The 17,718-nt window shown below is 43.1% G+C and overlaps 1 protein-coding gene across 2 annotated transcripts in view; it reads right to left on the reverse strand.

Moving 5' to 3' along the window:
• FAM184B (family with sequence similarity 184 member B) overlaps positions 1-17,718 on the reverse strand; it is a 151,068-nt gene that overhangs the window by 58,985 nt on the left and 74,365 nt on the right. For both annotated transcript variants that reach the window (XM_055385464.2, XM_055385463.2), the window contains exons 4-6: positions 15,827-15,966; positions 15,068-15,274; positions 3,318-3,428 (exon numbers count right to left, since the gene is read on the reverse strand). In XM_055385464.2, coding sequence (XP_055241439.2) covers positions 3,318-3,428; positions 15,068-15,274; positions 15,827-15,966 — 458 coding nt within the window. The remainder of the gene's footprint in view (positions 1-3,317; positions 3,429-15,067; positions 15,275-15,826; positions 15,967-17,718) is intronic.

Consider the following 17,718-nt stretch of genomic DNA (forward strand, 5'->3'; position numbering starts at 1 on the left):
ACAATTAGCTGGGCCTGTTGGTGCGTGCCTGTAATCCCAGCTACTTGGGAGGCTGAGGCAGAAGAATTGCTTGAACCTGGGAGGCGGAGGTTACAGTGAACCAAGATTGCACCATTGCAATCCAGCCTGGGTGACAGAACGAGACTCCGTCTCAAAAAAAAAAAAAAAAAAAAAAAAAGAATTTACAGCAATAAACTCTGCCCAGGGGCATTCAAGCAGCTTAAGGGCACTGAAGGATGAACAGGAGTCTGCCATTGGTGAAGGTGGGATAGTGTATTCCAGACAGCAGAAACAGCAGGTGTAGTGGTAGAGGGCAGGTGGGGTAGATGTGAGGACTGAAGAAAGATTCCATGTTGGAGGGGCCAGAGTGAAGGACGGGACAGAGGCAGCAGAGCCTTGGAGGATAGTGGTAGCAAATGAAGTTCGGCCCAAATTGTGAAGAAGATGGGGATTCAAGATTTTAGGAAGGGAGGAGTGGGGCTTTGAGCAGATTTGGATTTTAGAACATGAGTTCTGGGAGTAGCTGGCCTAGAGAGAACGTGGAGGCAGAAAGATCCATGGCAACGCTCTTGCAAGACTCTAGCAACATTGCAGGGGAACAGCAAGGCTATCGGAAAGTCCTTCCAGACTTTCCATAAGGAATATTAGAGGAAGAGATATTTCAAGATTATAAAACTATGCTTAAACTGCATCTTGCTAAGGTTTATGAAACATTCAGAGGAGCTGGTGCAATTGCTTATGTAACATCTACAAGTGAGGAAAGAGTCTAGGCAAGTCATTCCAAGGATCTTGTTCAAGGCATAGGTGTGGAGAGAAGGGAGGGGACAGAAAGGCTTAAGGCGTAGGACCCACAGGACTTGACAAGGATTGGGTGTGATGATAGGGCAGGATTGTGACTAGGGGTGAGGATGGGAGAGCTGGGAGAAGAGACTATGATCAAGGATGACACTTTCATTTCTAGCTTTGGTAAGGTGGGGACAGATTGTAGCATCATTGAGGGGGTAGGAGGAGTCAAGGATGGAGAGCAAGACTGAGGCCCTTTGTCAATGGTCAACCTCTTGGTCATGACTTGCAACTGAATATAAACATTCAGGTTCTGAGTGACCCTTAGTCATCAAAGAGGCAACATACCATACTAGAGGCAGTATTAGCTTAGCGGTTAAGGGTGGGGTCGTTAGAGCCACATTACCTGGGTTTGAATCCCAGACCTGCTACTTGTTAGCTATGCAACGTTGGGAAAGTGATTTACCTTCTCTGTGCCTCAGTTGTCTCATTTGTATATAGAGATGATAATAGCACCTACATGGTAAAGTGGTTATGAGGATTAAAATAGTAAATGTAAACTTCTTATATAGTATCTTGACTAGAGCAAGTGCTCCACAAAGCTAGCCATTATTGTTTTTAAAAAAAGAGCTCTCGGCTGGGCACGGTGGTTCATGCCTGTAATCCCAGCACTTCAGGAGGCAGAGGCGGGTGGATCACCTGAGCTCAGGAGTTCGCAACCAGCCTGGGCAACACGGTGAAACCCCGTCTTTACTAAAATACAAAAAATTAGCCTGGTGTGGTGGCATGCGCCTGTAATTCCAGCTAGTTGGGAGGCTGAGGCAGGAGGATTGCTTGAACCCAGGAGGTGGAGGTTGCAGTGAGCTGAGATCACGCCAATGCACTCCAGCCTGGGCGATAGAGTGAGATTCCATCTCAAAAAAGAAAGGAAAAAAAAGGAGCTCTAAGGCACATTCACATAAATAGGTCAGGGCCCAGGCTTCCCTGACCTGTGTTATTCAAAAGAATAACTGGGCCTGTAATCCCAGCACTTTGGGAGGCCAAGGCAGGCAGATCACGAGGTCAAGAGACTGAGACCATCCTGGCCAACATGGTGAAACCCCATCTCCACTAAAAATACAAAAATTAGCCAGGCGTGGTGGCAGGCACCTGTAATCCCAGCTACTCAGGAGGCCGAGACAGGAGAATCGCTTGAACCCGGGAGGCGGAGGTTGCAGTGAGCTGAGATTGCGCCACTGCACTCCAGTCAGGCAACAGAGCGAGACTCCGTCTCAAAAAAAAAAAGAATAACTGGGCTGGTCTCATACATGTACAGGCCACCTTAAGCTCTGCAGTGAGGAGTGGTCCAGGTACAACATGAAGACTGGCAGTGTATCTTCAACAGGGCGAGAGGAAGAGATGGAGGGAGGGAGAAGTGAAGGAGGAGGGAGTGAGGGAAAGGCAGAAGGAAGTGAGGAAGGACAGCAGGGAAGAAAGGAGGAAGGATAGAGAAAGGCTTCTTTGCTGTGCAGCCCCACCTTGGTCTGGGCCAGAACAGAAGCCTCTATCCCAGTACTTTTCACCAAGACCCACCTCTAGACCCTGAAATATCAAGTCTAAGGAAAGACATCATTTTTTAAAATAATAATTTTAGAAATAGAAGGAGTTAGAGAAACATCACACCTGTGTACTTATCACTCAGCTAAAGAAATAACATGTCACAAATACAGCTGCAGCCCCTTACAGTCTCTCCCTTCTAGAGACAACCACTGGTCCAATTTGATTCTATCATCCTCATGCTTTGTTTAGATTGACCTCTTGGATATTCCTAAACAATCGATACTGTTTTGCACGTGGCCTTTGTGTTCTTAAAAATTCCCTAGAGGTTGTGATGTACAGCCAGGGCTGAGGAACTGGTTTCATGGGTTCCTGAAGCAGGTGGGAGACACAGGTCTCATGTGGAAGGTTTGAGGGAGGACAGGGGAAGGAAGGAAACTTGTTGACATTTTTTTGGTTTAAGCAGGCTCAGAAATGGCTCTTAGGATTCTGTTTCTAGCCATTTCCACTAGTTCTTTGATACTTTTAGGGGCCCACGAAAATGTGTTAATTTCTTTTAAAATCAGAAAAAAGTATAGTCTGGATGATATTCATCTTTCTACCAATGCAGTCATAAAATATAAATTTTTAATATTTTTTAACAAAGGAAGGGCCTAGAAAGGCAAAAGTGCTAAGAGCCCACAAAGGGGCGAATGTAACCCTGGGGAAGGAAAGGCAGGGGAACTGCAGGCTACCCACTTGTGCCTTCATGAAGCCACAGAACCAACACCAGCGGCCTCCTGTGTCCTTCTCTTATTTGAGACATTAAAAGCCTCTTTGTTTAAGCATCTCTAATCTGGCTCTCTCTTACTTGCAGCTAAATGCATGCCCCCTGAGACAGCCTGCCTGTCTGGCTGAGTGTCCTTTTCTGCCTTCCAAAATTCTTGGCTTCTCAGTTAGGTAGAAGCTCCCAGGGACCAGAAACAGCACCCCAAGGCTTACATTTGGTCAGGGCTCACCTCGAGCAGAGAATTCTGGAGCTTCACATTGAGGGCTGCTTTCTCTTCTTCCAGCTGCTTTATCTCCTTTTCTGATTTCTTCCTCACTTCCTCCAACTGTGCTTCTACTTCCTAAATGATGATTGGAAGAGTTAACCATACAAGGCACGAAAACAGGACACTTAATGTTTTCACACCCTGCCTTATTCCCAGAGATCAAAGAAGCTTATGAGTGTCATACAATACTGCAAATAAACATAAATTAGACATACACGAGAAGGTCAAAAGAAAACACGTGTTAACGTCACACCACAAAGCCTCATATATATAGGGGTGGGGTGGGGCAAATTGTTGTCTTTAAGTTTTCTAGTGTCAAATAAAAAAATGCTCATTACTAACAAAATTCTCAGTGTCACATTCATTACTAACAAACTTCTCAGTGTCACATAAGTAAAAAAGCCAACTACATTTTCGGATGCAGGGAAATAGGAAAAGCAGTACAAAATTTCTTCTCAACAGCATCCATACATGAGTCAAAATGGTGTGGTTGGCCGGGTATGGTGGCTCACGCCTGTAATCCCAGCACTTTGGGAGGCCGAGGCAAGCGGATTGCTTGAGCCTGGGGGTTCGAGACCAGCCCGGGCAACATAGTGAGATGGTGTCTCTATTTTAAAAACACATACATAAATAAAATAAAATAAATGATGGGATTCCCAGGGCCTATTGCTCCATGGTCCCTCACCACAGCCCATGAGCCTCAGTGCAAAGCAGATCCAGGTGAAGGAACATTCTGGGGACCACATGAGCGGTGCAGTTACGTTCCAGCTGTGTCATCTCGAGCACATTTCCTACATTTCCTAACCTCTCAGTGACTCACTGTGCTACTCACTTGCTCCCTGCCACTCCAGGTACATAGTAAAGGACTGGTAGATGACAAGCACTAATATAATTCTCATAGAGGGGCCAGGCGTGGTGGCTGACGCCTGTAATCCCAGCACTTTGGGAGGCCGAGGTGGGTGGATCACGAGGTTGGGAGATCGAGACCATCCTGGCTAACACAGTGAAACCCTGTCTCCACTAAAAATACAAAAAATTAGCCGGGTGTGGTGGCGGGTGCCTGTAGTCCCAGCTACTCGGGAGGCTGAGGCAGGAGAATGGTGTGAACCCTGGAGGAGGAGCTTGTAGTGAGCCGAGATGGCGCCACTGCACTCCAGCCTGGGTGACAGAGCAAGACTCCATCTCAAAAAAAAAAAAAAAAAAAAAAATTGTCATAGAGACCTAGGCTTTCTGTTCTAGCTTAATTTCTATGGAAATTGTGCAAGTATCTAGAGGAGTGAATGAGATAGTCTGTTCCTCTTAGCTGAACTTTAGGTAGACAATATGTCACTCATTCATTCAACAAATATTTCTTGAGATCTACTATGTGCCAGGCACTGTCCTCAGAGCTGGGGAGATAAAAGGGAGAATTCCTACACACCAGGAGCTGACATTTGAGTGAAAAAGACAGGCAGCAATCAAAGTCCATGAGCTAACAAGGCGGCAAACACTAGGTTGGATGGAGAAATAATAAAGCCGGGAGGGGGCTCTGCAGTGTTGGGGAAGGGCTGAAATGTTAGACAACTTGGCCAGAGAAGTGCTCCAGAAAGTGACTTTAGAGTAAAATCCTGTAATAAGTGAGGGAGTTCACCAAGGAGATGTCTGGGTGTGAGGTTTCCAGGACCTGCAAAGGCCCTGGAATGTTCTAAGGACAGAGAGGAGCTGCCGTGGCTAGACTAGATGAGGTTTGAGGAGCACCATCTGAGGCCTCAAGCATCAAGGTAAGACTAACCAGTGAGGAGTGACGTGGTTGCAATTATATTTGGATAAGCTGGCTACTGTTTTTCTGGTTTTTTTGTTTTGTTTTGTTTTGTTTCTGAGACAGGGTCTCGCTCTGTCACCCAGACTGGATGGAGTACAATAGCACAATCATGGCTCACTGCAGCCTTGACCACCCAGGCTCAAGCAATCCTCCTACCTCAGCCTCTGAAGTAGCTGAGACTACAGGTGCATGCCACCATGCCCAGCTAATTAAAAAAAATTTTTTTTTAGAGATGGGGTCTTGCTATGTTGCCCAGGCTGGTCTCGAACTCCTAAACTCCAGCGATCCTCCCACTTCCACCTCTCAAAGTGCTAGGATTACATGCATGAGCCACCATGCCCAGCTTCACTACTGGCTTCCTTCTTGAGTACAGACTGATGTGGGTGGAGGCGTTGGGTGAGAGCAGTGGCAGGCAGGCCTGGGAGGAGGCTGTGGTGGTAACTGAGGTAAGAGTGATGGTGGCTGGGCCTGTGGCGGCAGTACAGCTGGGAGGAGGGGTAGAACCTGGGATATATGTGGAATGTTGAGTGACAGGACTCACTGAAAGGAGAGGTCAGGATGACACCAGGAGAGAATGGTGCCACCATAAACTGAGGTGGGGAAGACAGGAGAGGATTCAGGGACCATCTGAGGAGCTTGTCTGCACGTGTCAAGCTTGATACATCTGTTAGATGTCTAATTAGATAGATAGAGGGTCTGGAATTCAGGGGAGGGTTCTGGGTTGGAGTATGCATTTGAGAACCATCAGCATACAGAATGTATAGAGGCATGCATTTGAATGAGAAAAGCTAGGAAGAGAACATGAAGGAAAATATAAGACATTAAAGAACCAAGCCCTCGGACACTCCAAAATTTCCTGTGAATTAGAGGTTACAATATCCAGCAGGTATTTGTAGAGCAGCTCTCCTAGGCTGTCAGTTGATTATAGACCTGTAGATCTAATGGACATGATAACAGCAGCTGACATTTGCTGAGTACATGCCATTTGCTGGCACTTTACACAGATCATCTCTCTGGTCTTTGTGAAAGCAGTGTGACTTAGGTACTACCACTAAGCCTTATTGTAAACATAAAGAAATGAAACTTAAAGAGGTTAAACGCCTTGCCCAGGGTCAAGATTTGAACTCAGGAAAGCCTGATTGGTTGACTGTGCTTCTTCCCCGCCTTCTTAAGGAAAATTTAGTTCCTAGTACAGAAAAATGCTTGACTGTGTGAGTACAGAGGTTGTCATGTATCAGACAACAGCATCACTAGGCTGAGCAGAGAAGACTTGTAGGAAAACCCATGTTTAAGCTGGACTGGAAGGATCATTAAGAACCGGATGGGACCAGGCAGGTAAATGTGGGAGCAGGGAGAAAGTACTCTTCATCAAGGTAAAGAACATGGAATGAAAGATGAACTAAAAGGCTGGAACCATCGAGTGTGCTCATGCCTATAATCCCAACACTTTGGGAGAATGAGGCAGGAGAATTGTTTGAAGCCAGGAGTTTGAGACTAGCCTTGGCAACACAGCGAGACGCTATCTCTACGAAATTTTTAAAAAATTAGCTGGGCTTGTTGGCATGTACCTGTAGTCTTAGCTACTCAGGGGGCCGAGGCAGGAGGATCACTTTAGCCCAGGAGTTCGAGGCTGCAGTGAGCCATGATCGCATCACTGTATTCCAGCCTGCATGTCAAAGCAAGACCTTGTCTCTAAATGAATGAATGAATGAATGAATGAATAAATAAATAAATAAATAAATAAATAAATAGTAAAAGGCTGGAGGGCAGAGTTGGACAGGGGAGAGGTGTGGGATGAGGTAGAAGAGAGCAATCAGGAGTGTGCCTGATTGTAGGGTCTTAAAAACCATGTTAAGGAATTGGAACTATTTAATACATTATAACGATGACAGGGAGTGATTGGAGAGTTTGAAACCAAGGTTGAATTTCCAGAAGGTTCCACTGCAATGAAGATTAGATTACATGAAGTGGGGAGACTGGAGGCAGGGAAATCATCGCACAGTCCATCATGAAATGGAGGTTGACTGGATCAGCATGGTACCACTGAGGAGAGAGGGAAGTGGAGGAATTCCACAGTCATTGAAGAAGCAGAATTAATACATTTGATGGATGACTGAATGTGAGGGGTGAGAAAGGGATCATGTTTGACTCCTGGGTTTCCAAGTTGAACATCTGAAAAGATACTGCTGCTGATCACCTGCATGATACCTTTATACTTCCTGTGGGGCCAAGCCCAGCCTAGGCCAGTGACTCTGGGGAGGCCCTTAGCATTTTTCCTGGAGTCAGTCACTCAAAAGAGAAGAAAAAAAAAACCTGGATATTTAGCATGTGTATAGTCTCTGTTCAGTAAATCTATGATCCCCTTTTGCAGGGCTTGTTGTTTCTGAGAGCACATTTTCTAAACACAGTATGTAAATTCTCCTTTGGTTTCAAACAAGTTCAGGTAACTTAAGCAATCATCAGCAGCAAGGCCATCCCTTCAACAAAAATTCATTATCTTTACTTCATTAATTAGCTTCTCATACATAGAAGCTTTTATTGAACAGAAGTTTTGTTTAACATGCTTTAATAAAGAAGACACTCACTAACATTGCCAAGATGTGTTCACTGTAACAGCACAGTGACAATCACCTGTGATAATAATTTTTAGCATAAAGGAATGGCTATTTCTAATTTTACATAGCTTAACTTCCCAGTCTACAAGTGATTAATCATAGCTTCAGCTGTAACCTTGACAAATGAACCTAATGTGAAAAAAAATTCCCCCACAGATGGAAATAATCAATTTCAGCAGTAATTTTTGGCATTACTAAGCTTCATGTTGGGTGCAAAATAATGTGGTTTGCTTTCAGAAAACAAACAGTTCTGGGTCACTGGAGAACACAGATTTGAAAGAAGCATGCCCAGTCCAGCTCAGCCCAAAGTGACCTTGAAGATTTCAACAGGAAAATTCCCTTAACTCAGGTAAAGAGAAAACAAAACAAAAAAATAACAACAACAAAAAAAAATAACAAAGACAAGGATATTGAGAAAAAAGGAGACTAATGCTCTCAGATATTTAAACTGCTTCATCCCAAACCTGGAAGATTGTTTCATGGGCCATTAATTTAAAGAATTCACAGAGCATTTTCATAAACTCTATTCTCACTGAACTTTCAGATACCCAGGAAAACAGGTTTTATGGCTCCCATTTTACACAGAGGAAATCCCGCTGCTGATAAGATGTAGATACAGGACTCACACTCATTTTCTGTTTCTTTGTCCAGATTGTCTACAATTACAGGTAATTGAGGAAAAGAGATGTAAAAGTGCCACTGTAAGGGAACAACAACTGAGCAATCACAGAAAATTACCATGTAGAGATTTCAGTTGGCGTATTAAGAGAAAACTTGTTAACTTTTTTCAAAAAGAAAAGTAATTATTTGGTATATATTTAAAGTTCATGATGCAGCTGAAAGAGTCAACCAGTACAAGGCCTTAAATAATCACTCAGAACCAGTCATTAGCAATAATACCAACACTGATACTAATCAATACATGGGAGACCCCATGAAGCATCCCAACTCAGTAGTAGGGCTTAACTAGAGCTAGAGAAAATTCTACTCTAGACTCATCCTAACCAAGCTTAAAAATAAATCTGGAAAATTGAAAGTGTTATATTATGTATAATTTATCATAATAAAAATTTCTCACACAATGAAGCTGGTTCACAAGTAATTTAACTGCCTGTCAAAACAAAATTCAGCAAAAAGGACAATAAAATCCAGATGTTTAACAACTTAACATTCTCAATGTCCAGCATTCAATACAAAATTACTAAATAGGCAAAGAAGCAGAAAAATGTGTCTCATAGAGAGCAGAACCACCAGTCAATAAAAAAGACCCAAAAGTGACAGAGATGACAATGTTAAAGGAACAATTATAAATATATTCAATAATTTAAAGGAAACCATGAAAATAATGAGGAGGGAGAAGGAAACTGTAAAGAAGAACAGAATGGAATTTCTAAGGCTAAAAATTATAATATCTAAAGTGAAAAATGTACTGAATGGGTTTTTAAAAAGATTAGATGGTACAGAAAGAAAGATGAGTAAACTTGAAGATACAGCAAGAGAAATTATCCAAACTGAAACAGAGAGACAAGGAATCTGAAAACAAAGAGAACCTCAATGACTTGTGGGACAATATTAGAAGAGAAGCAAGAGCAGGAAAAGAAATGGAAGAAATAATGGCCGTAAAATTTCCAAATTTCATGAAAACTGTAAACTCATAGATTCAATGAGCCTACAACAAAAACACAAAGAAAATCACACCATGGCATATCATAATCAAATTGTTGAAAACTAGTGATAAAGAGAAAATCTTGAAAGCAGTCGATAAGAAGAAATATACTATGCACAAGGAAAAGAAGATAAATGTGGCTGTTAACTTTTCATTAGAAGAAAATGCAAACCAAAAGATACTGAATGACATCTTTAAAGTGTTGAAAGAAAAAACAACTGTCAACCTAGAATTCTATATCCAGTAAAAATATCCAACAAAAATGAAGGCAAAATAGAGAAAGAAAATATGTTGTGAGTAGGAGCTGACACATGCTACAAGAAATGTTACAGGAAGTTCTTTAGGCTAAAGAAGAATAATACTATACAGGCACTTCAAGTCACCAAAGGAATGAAGACTGCAGAAATGGCAAACAAATGGGAAAATGACCCTTTTTTCTCATTAACTTTTTTTTCTCTAAAATATGGTTGTCCGTTTAAGCAAATATAAAAGCAATGTACTGTGGGATTTACAGCATGCATAAAATAAAATACAATGTATAACAACTATTGTACAAAGAACACAAAGGGTGAAATGAAAATGTATTATCATGAGGTTTGTATGTGTGAAGTAATGTATTTCAAGACAGACCAATAAATTTAAAGGTGCATATTCCAAATCCTAGAGTAACCACTAGCTCTCCACTTTGCCAAAAGAGAGCATACCTAATAAGTCAAAGGTGGAGCTAGAAAATGGAATACCCCCAAAATACTCACTGTATCCAAATTAAATGGGAAAAGGGGGTGGGGAACAGATGAGACAAGTAGGAAAAACAAGATGGTACACTTAATGATAATTACATTAAATGTGAATGGTCTGAATGTCCCCTAAAAGGCAGAGATTGTCAATCTGTATAAAAAAGGATCCAAGTATACCACAAAAGCACTTTTAATAGAAAGACACAGATTAAAGTAAAAGGACAGATTAAAATAGACCAATATACACTAACCGTAAACATGCTGGAATATACATATATTACCAGACAAAGCAGACTTCAGGACAAATAATATTTCATAAATAATAAGAGTCAATTCATCAAGAAGACACAAGAATCCTAAATGTATATGCACAAATAAAAAGGTTTCAATTTACATGAAACCAAAACTGAGAACCAAGAGGAGAAATAGACAAATCTATAATTTTAATTTGAGATTTCAATCTTCCTCTCTCAGTGATCAACAGAACAGTAGAGAAAAATCAATAAGGACATAACAGACTTGAACAATACTATCAACAAACTTGACCTAATTAGCTTTCATAGAACACTCCACCCAACAGCAGCAGATTCAGATTCTTTTCAAGTGCACATGAACCATTCATCTAGACAGACCACGTTTGGGCAAAAAACAAGCTGAAAAAATTTCAAAGGAATGAAATGACTGAATCTATTATCTAACCACAGGGGAACCAAATTAGAAATCAATAATAAAATGATATCTAGAAATGTCCCAAATAGTTGGACATTGAACAATATACTTCTAAATAACCAGGGGTATTTTGGGAATTGATAGAAACATGAAAAAAATCTGAGATTTTGGTGGTAGTAGCAAATAAAGAAAAAAATTTGAGAAAATATCATTAATATTTGTTATTTAAAATTAGAAAACAGAGGCCATAATGGTTCGAGGTGACATATTTAAGATTTGACAGTGAGACTGCTCTCCCCAGGCACAGTGCTTATTACACACTGATTTGACTCTGGTTGTTTGACTAGATCTTGTCCTCCCTACCAGACTGTTTGTTCCCTGAAGACATGGCCGATTCCTGTATTCCTGCATTGCTCGAAACATAAATATGCATTCAGTCAATGGTAAATAAACAGTAGATGGATAATGGCAGAGAGAGGACCTGAATGTTATGATCTACGGCCCAGGGCAATGTATATTCTTTTATACACATAGACTGGTAGAGAGCAAGAATTACTGGCTATGGAGTCAGACAAGCCTGATTCATATCCAACTTTAGTTGTGTTCTACTCAAGTTACTTAATTTCCCAAGTTCCTTGTCTATGAAGTGGAAAAACAACAACAGAGCTGAGGTCAGGATCTGAATGCTGAGTGGAGAGTTGTCATTCACTTTGGCTGCCAAAGATCTAGCCTCCCTTCCATTTGGATGTTTGAGAACCCTCCATCTGATGGATCAGAGCCCTCCTCTTATTATAGACCTGGAAAACACCAGACTGCTTGCAGCTTGAGCATGGGCACATGACTGAAGCTCCCCAGTCAGGCGCACCTATCCTGGATTGCAAATCACAGACCATGATGTGGACAGTGGGAGGCACATAGAACTTGGACCTGCAGTATCCAGGGGCAGCAGGGCCAGCTGTTCTAGAGCTGTACTGACCAACCGAACTTTCTGTGATGATGGAATGTTCCACAGTGTGACGTAGCTAATGTGCAGAAATCACATTTCTGTGTGATTTCTCAGACACTGTGCTCAGACCTGTGCTGGCCAGTAGGGTAGCCACTGGCCACATATGACTAGGGAGCACTTGAAATGTGGCTAGTGCCACCGAGGAGCTGAAATTTAAATTTTATTTGATTGTAATTAATTCAAATTTAAGTAACCACACATGTCTAGTGGCTTCCATATTAGATAGCTCAGTCAGTTCTCCAGGCAATGCCCAGGGCCCAGTGTGGGTGGTGTTGGCTGTGTAAGCTGCAGGTCCAGGTTCAGAGGTGGCAGCATAGGTGTTCTAATTTGTTTTGCAATAGATTTGGGACATTATTCCTGGCTGGGTAGCTGCCAAGCCCAGTTCCTTGGTTTTCCATTACGCTTGTTAAATTCCTTTTCTGCCTAAACTCCCAGTTTGGTTTGTGATTCTTGTCACCAAGAATCCTAAGTGATACAAATGAGAATTGCAGAAGTGATTAGCACAGCTCAGGAGGTGCTGAATACATCATCTGCACCCCTTCCCTAGGAGTCAGTGTATGCAAATGCTAATTATAGGAAGTGTACTGTGCTGTCCGTCAAGATTCGGTGACAGTATCATCTAATCTGGGGTCAAGGAAGGCATCAAGGCCTACAGGTCAGCTCCAGCCCACCTCCTATAGTGTTTTCTTTAGGGTAGGGTAGCACTCAGGATACACAATATACCTGCAGACAAGGGCTGAAAGAAATAGTGCACTCCTAACTCTACAGGGGAAAATGATACCTATTTTTAGTCCATAAACCCTAGATTGGAGGCCTCTTTAAGGTTTCACCTTTCCCAATCTGCATGGCCTAATTTAAATTCTCAGTTCTTGGAAACGAACAAAATGTAAAACCAAAAAAACAAGTAAGTGCAATTTATTGTGAGATGATTCATATCCCAGATGGACTCATGCCCCCTATTAAGGCTGAAGTGAGATTTACACATTCAGGGTCAGGTGTGGCTGACAGGTTACCAGGGCAACCTGTAGTTCTGCAAGAGCATGCTGCGGTCCCTCCTGCTGCTTGTGGCCGGGGATGGAAAGAGTGTCCATCTGTTTGTCTGAGGATTAGATTTGTGCAACCAGTTGCAGCTCATGGGGAGAAAAAATGCTTTCAATACAGCTGCCTACCCAGTGTGAAGGTGGGGAAGCCACGGGCTCTGGAGTCAGGATATCAGATTTGAATTGCAGCTCCACTGCTTAGCTGTGTGTCTTGATATATAACATCTTTGAGCTTCAGCTTCCTCAACTCTAAATGGGGATATGAACATTTTGTAATATTGTTGGAAAGATTAAATGTGTTCTAAAGTATGAGGTACTTCATAAAGTATAGTGGTCATGAAATAATATTATCACACATTATGTTACCCAATGCACATGGAAATTAACAATGAGAGCTGGGCATGGTGGCACATGCCTATAATCCCAGAATTTTGGGAGGCTAAGGTGGGAGGATCCCTTGAGTCCAGGAGTTCAAGACCAGCTGGGCAACATGGTGAGATCCCCATCTCTACAGAAAAATTTAAAAATTAGCCAGGCATGGTAGCATGCACCTGCAGCCCCAGTTACTCAGGAGACTGAGGTGGAAGGATCCCTTGAACCCAGGAGGTTGAGGCTGCAGTGAGCCATGATCACACCAATGCACTCCAGCCTGGGCAAGAGAGAGAGACCCTGTCTCAAAAAAAAACAACAAAAAAATTAACAATACCTACCATATCTTGAACTTTCATTACATGTTTGCACTAAGGGTTTATATATACTATAATACCATATTTAATTTACATAATAAGCCCTTGAAGTATTTAGCCCTATTTTAGAAATCAGGCTTTAGGCCAGGCATGGTGGCTCACGCCTGTAATCCCAGCACTTTGGGAGGCCAAGGAGGGCGGATCACGAGGTCAAGAGATCGAGACCAACCTGGCCAACATGGTGAAACCCCGTCTCTACTAAAAATACAAAAATTAGCTGGGTGCGGTGGCACATGCCTGTGGTCCCAGCTACTTGGGAGGCTGAGGCAGGAGAAATGCTTGAACCCGGCAGGTGGAGGTTGCAGTGAGCCGAGATTGCGTCACCGCACTCCAGCCTGGTGACAGACCAAGACTCCGTTTCCAAAAAAAAAAAAAAAGCAAAAAGCAAAAAAAGAAATCAGGCTTCTGAGAGGTTATATGACCTGTCTACAGTCACACAGCTTGTGTCAGGGTTAAGACTTAGATCCAAGACTAGTCTTGATCTTTCACAAGTTCATTTAACACATAATCTTGAGTATTTACTACTCGTAACCCCCACACAACAGTGCATGCCCCAGTGATACAGGATTATCTTTCAGTGGACACTCAAAGCTGGTACTGCAGAATCTTGGGCTATAAAGAGGCCTCCTTGTAATTAAACAAAGCATTCCACCTACGTTCACAATGATATTGCTTCATACTTCCTTCTTTTCTGAAATCTTAACATATGTTACTTACTTATTCCAGCAAATACAAGAGACGAGGCTTTGCACGCCTTGCCAGCAGAAAGCCACCCTGTTTGGAGGGAGAGTGGAACAGCACACAGAGACAGAAATTTCCCTCACTTTGGCATGCTGCTGATTAATCACCTGTATCGACCTGCTGCCCACGTGTCCTAGGCACTAGGATACGCCTTGTGTATTCACGTGGTTCCTCATTAAATCCTTGCAGCTACTCTACAAGGTGCTATTATTATCATCCTCCATTTTACAAATTAGGATCCTGAGGCGTGTGGAATTTCCCTCTGTGGAGGCCCAGGTTAAATCACTTGAAGTGTGGTGATAGAGTGGGGAATTGGATCCAGGAACTCCTCCAGGCATGAATTTTTGGTTGATGGTATTTCTCTGTGTGTTTTGCAGAGTAAGTAGAATTGAATTTCCCTAAGTTCACCACTCGTGACGCAATTCCACCCCATGTCAATGACTCCAGGCCTGTAGGGGGTGTCCCCCGTCTCCTCCAAAAGACCCTGAACTCCCTTTGGAGAAGGCATAGGGAGCTGTGCTATCTATCATAACTGTATGTTTCATCTCTGTGTATTCAGAGAATAAGCTTACATTTGTACAGAGCAGGAGCTCAGTAAATGTTTGAGGAAGAAAAGAAGGAACAAAAAAGGAAAGAAAGGAGGTGGGAGAAAGAAAAAAGAACCAGAACAGTCTCTATGGAAGTAGGTCTCACCTTCTGCAGTTTCTTTCTTTCAGCCTCCACGGACGAGCGAACGGATTTGATTTCCACGGTGTGCTTCTTTACCAAGTCTTCCAGTCGCTTCACTAGCTGGTCTTTGAGATGTTTCTTCTCCTCTTCTGTCTGATGTTTGATTTTACGAAGGTCTTCTTCATATTGTTGCTTCATATATTCTGTCTCGGCACTTGCCTCTTTCTTGGTCTATAAAAAGAAAAAGGACCTTGTAAAACCACTGGGGAGGGGTGAGGAGCAGGGAATCACCATTTCCCTTTCATCCAACTTTTACAACGTTTATACACTGTTTTTACAGCACGTAGCACAAGGTGCAATCAATTTTACAAGACTATATATTTGATGTTAGTAAAAGTCTCCACCACTGGAAAAGGGCTTTTTGCAATGGTGTATCTGTTATCATGAGATCAGATACTTCAGACCATACTATGGTAGATTTTAAATAATGCTTTGCTTGTTTTGACTGGGAACATGCAATGAGATCCTAAGCCACTTTCCAGTTTCCAGTTTCCCAGAAGCCGATGATATAGTGTTGGGAGGATTCTGCTACATTCTCAGTCTCCTGGTTTCCAGTAGCATGGAGTAGGCAGTAAGTTGTCTGGAATTCTACTCCAGGAACTACAGGGTCTGCTGATTCCAAGTGGATCCACTATGCTTGGGGACTGGCCTCTACCTGATGCTTATAATAGATAGCAAAGCTCTCTGTGCCTTCTCCATCCCCAGGGCTGGGTCAGACACTACCTGCATATCTGTGCCTCCTTTCATGCAAGGGCACTCCTTGAGACAGCTTTGATCCTGCTGAGGATGAAGATTGCCGGCTTCCAAGTCATTCTCTTCCCCCAGGACTTCGTTCTCTGAAACTAGCTCAGTCTTCATGGCATCTGCAAGCATACATTTCAGCATTATTTGGAATGCTCTTGGCCATGGCCTCTTGTTCAAGGCTTTCTGCTGTCAGGCCCCTGTTCCGCTTTACAACCACTTTGTCCAACATCCCCTGTGTAATTCCTGCCCTGTGGTCTGCTGACCCTGAAGCACGGTCAAGGTAGCAATTCTCATCTCTTCTCAAGAAGCCTCGTGAGCTTAAATAACTGCCCTGCTCTACCTTCCTAAATAACCTCCAAATCTTTTTGACTGCAGTTTCTATAGGTTAAAAAAATTGAGCATGTTTCAAATATGTTCTTTTAATAGGAATTTAAAGGATGCAACAAAAACCAGTATTTAATATAAGCAGAATGACTAAGTTTTCCTCCCATATTCTCTGAAGTGCTCATGTCCCACTTTTGAGGCCTCTGCTCGAAACCCACAACACCTTTCTGGTTCCTGCAGAACCAGTACCTCCCCTTCTCTGCACCTTTCTGCCCCATGGTGGCGTCTTTCCCATGCGCGTTATTCGTCTGCTGCCTGGGCCGTGTCTAGATACCAAAGCATGCTGTGGGCTGTAAGGTACAGGCCCATGAGCTCCCTGAAGGCAGCTCCCAGGTTTTGTGCCTTTGTTATATCTCCCAGTGTCAAGAGCTTTCTGTTGAGGGGCCTAGGGGAAGGCACTTAGAATCATGTATTTTTGGATACAAGCAAGAGCTCTGTCACCAACCAGTTGGCTGACCTTGAGCCAGCCACTTATCTTTTCTTGGTCTCATTTCTTCATCTGTAACATGAAAGATTGGCAATACTTTTTGGGCTGGGCATGGTGGCTAACGCCTATAATCCGAGCACCTGGGGAGGCCGAGGTGAGGGGATCACTTGAGCCCCAAATTTCAAGACAATACTTTGTATTTAATTTAATTTTTGTTTTTGAGAGGGAGTTTTGTTGCTATTGCCCAGGCTGGAGTGCAATGGCCCAGTCTTGGCTCACTGCAACCTCTGCCTCCAGGGCTCAAGTGAGTCCCCTGCCTCAGCCTCCCAAGTAGCTGGGATTACAGGCACCCCTCACTGTGCTTGGCTAATTTTCTTGTATTTTTAGTAGAGACAGGTTTATACCATGTTTGCCAGGCTGGTCTCGAACTCCTGATCTCAGGTTATCCACCTGCCTTGGCCTCCCAAAGTGCTGGGATTATAAGCATGAGCCACCATGCCTGGACTGTATTTAATTTTTTAATTTTAATTTTTTCATAGAGGTGGAGTCTCACTATGTTGCCCAGGCTGGTCTCAAAGTCCTGGGCTGAAGTAGCCCTCCCTCCTCAGCCTCCTAAAGTGTTGGGATTACAGGCATGAACCACCATCAATCTGCCCAACCAGATTGACAATACTTATCACACAAAATTATTGGAAAGACTCAATAGCATAATTGTGTTAAATGATGTTAAAAGCATAAAGCATTGTGTAAGTGGTGGGGGGTGAAGCGAGTCAGTGCTAAGAATTTCAGGCACTGTGGTGAGCCTGGTGGGGAAATATCTGGGGGCAAGGGGTCCTTTCACATCACACCTTTTAGATGTCCAACCTGAGCCAGCTCCAGGTGGGGCAGCTGTAGGTGTCAGCTCACCTGTACCCTGCAGGGATTGGTCTCACCCACCAGGCAGGTCAGATCAAGCAGCCCTGCCCCTCCTCTCTGCTCCCTTAGCAGGCTTAAGGCTGCCAGTAGCACCAGACCAACCTGGCAGCTAACCTTGGGTCTTTTAAGGAAATCATTCCAGGAT

This window comes from Gorilla gorilla, chromosome 3 (assembly GCF_029281585.2).
Source record: "Gorilla gorilla gorilla isolate KB3781 chromosome 3, NHGRI_mGorGor1-v2.1_pri, whole genome shotgun sequence".
In the NCBI taxonomy this organism is placed as follows: Eukaryota; Metazoa; Chordata; class Mammalia; order Primates; family Hominidae; genus Gorilla; species Gorilla gorilla.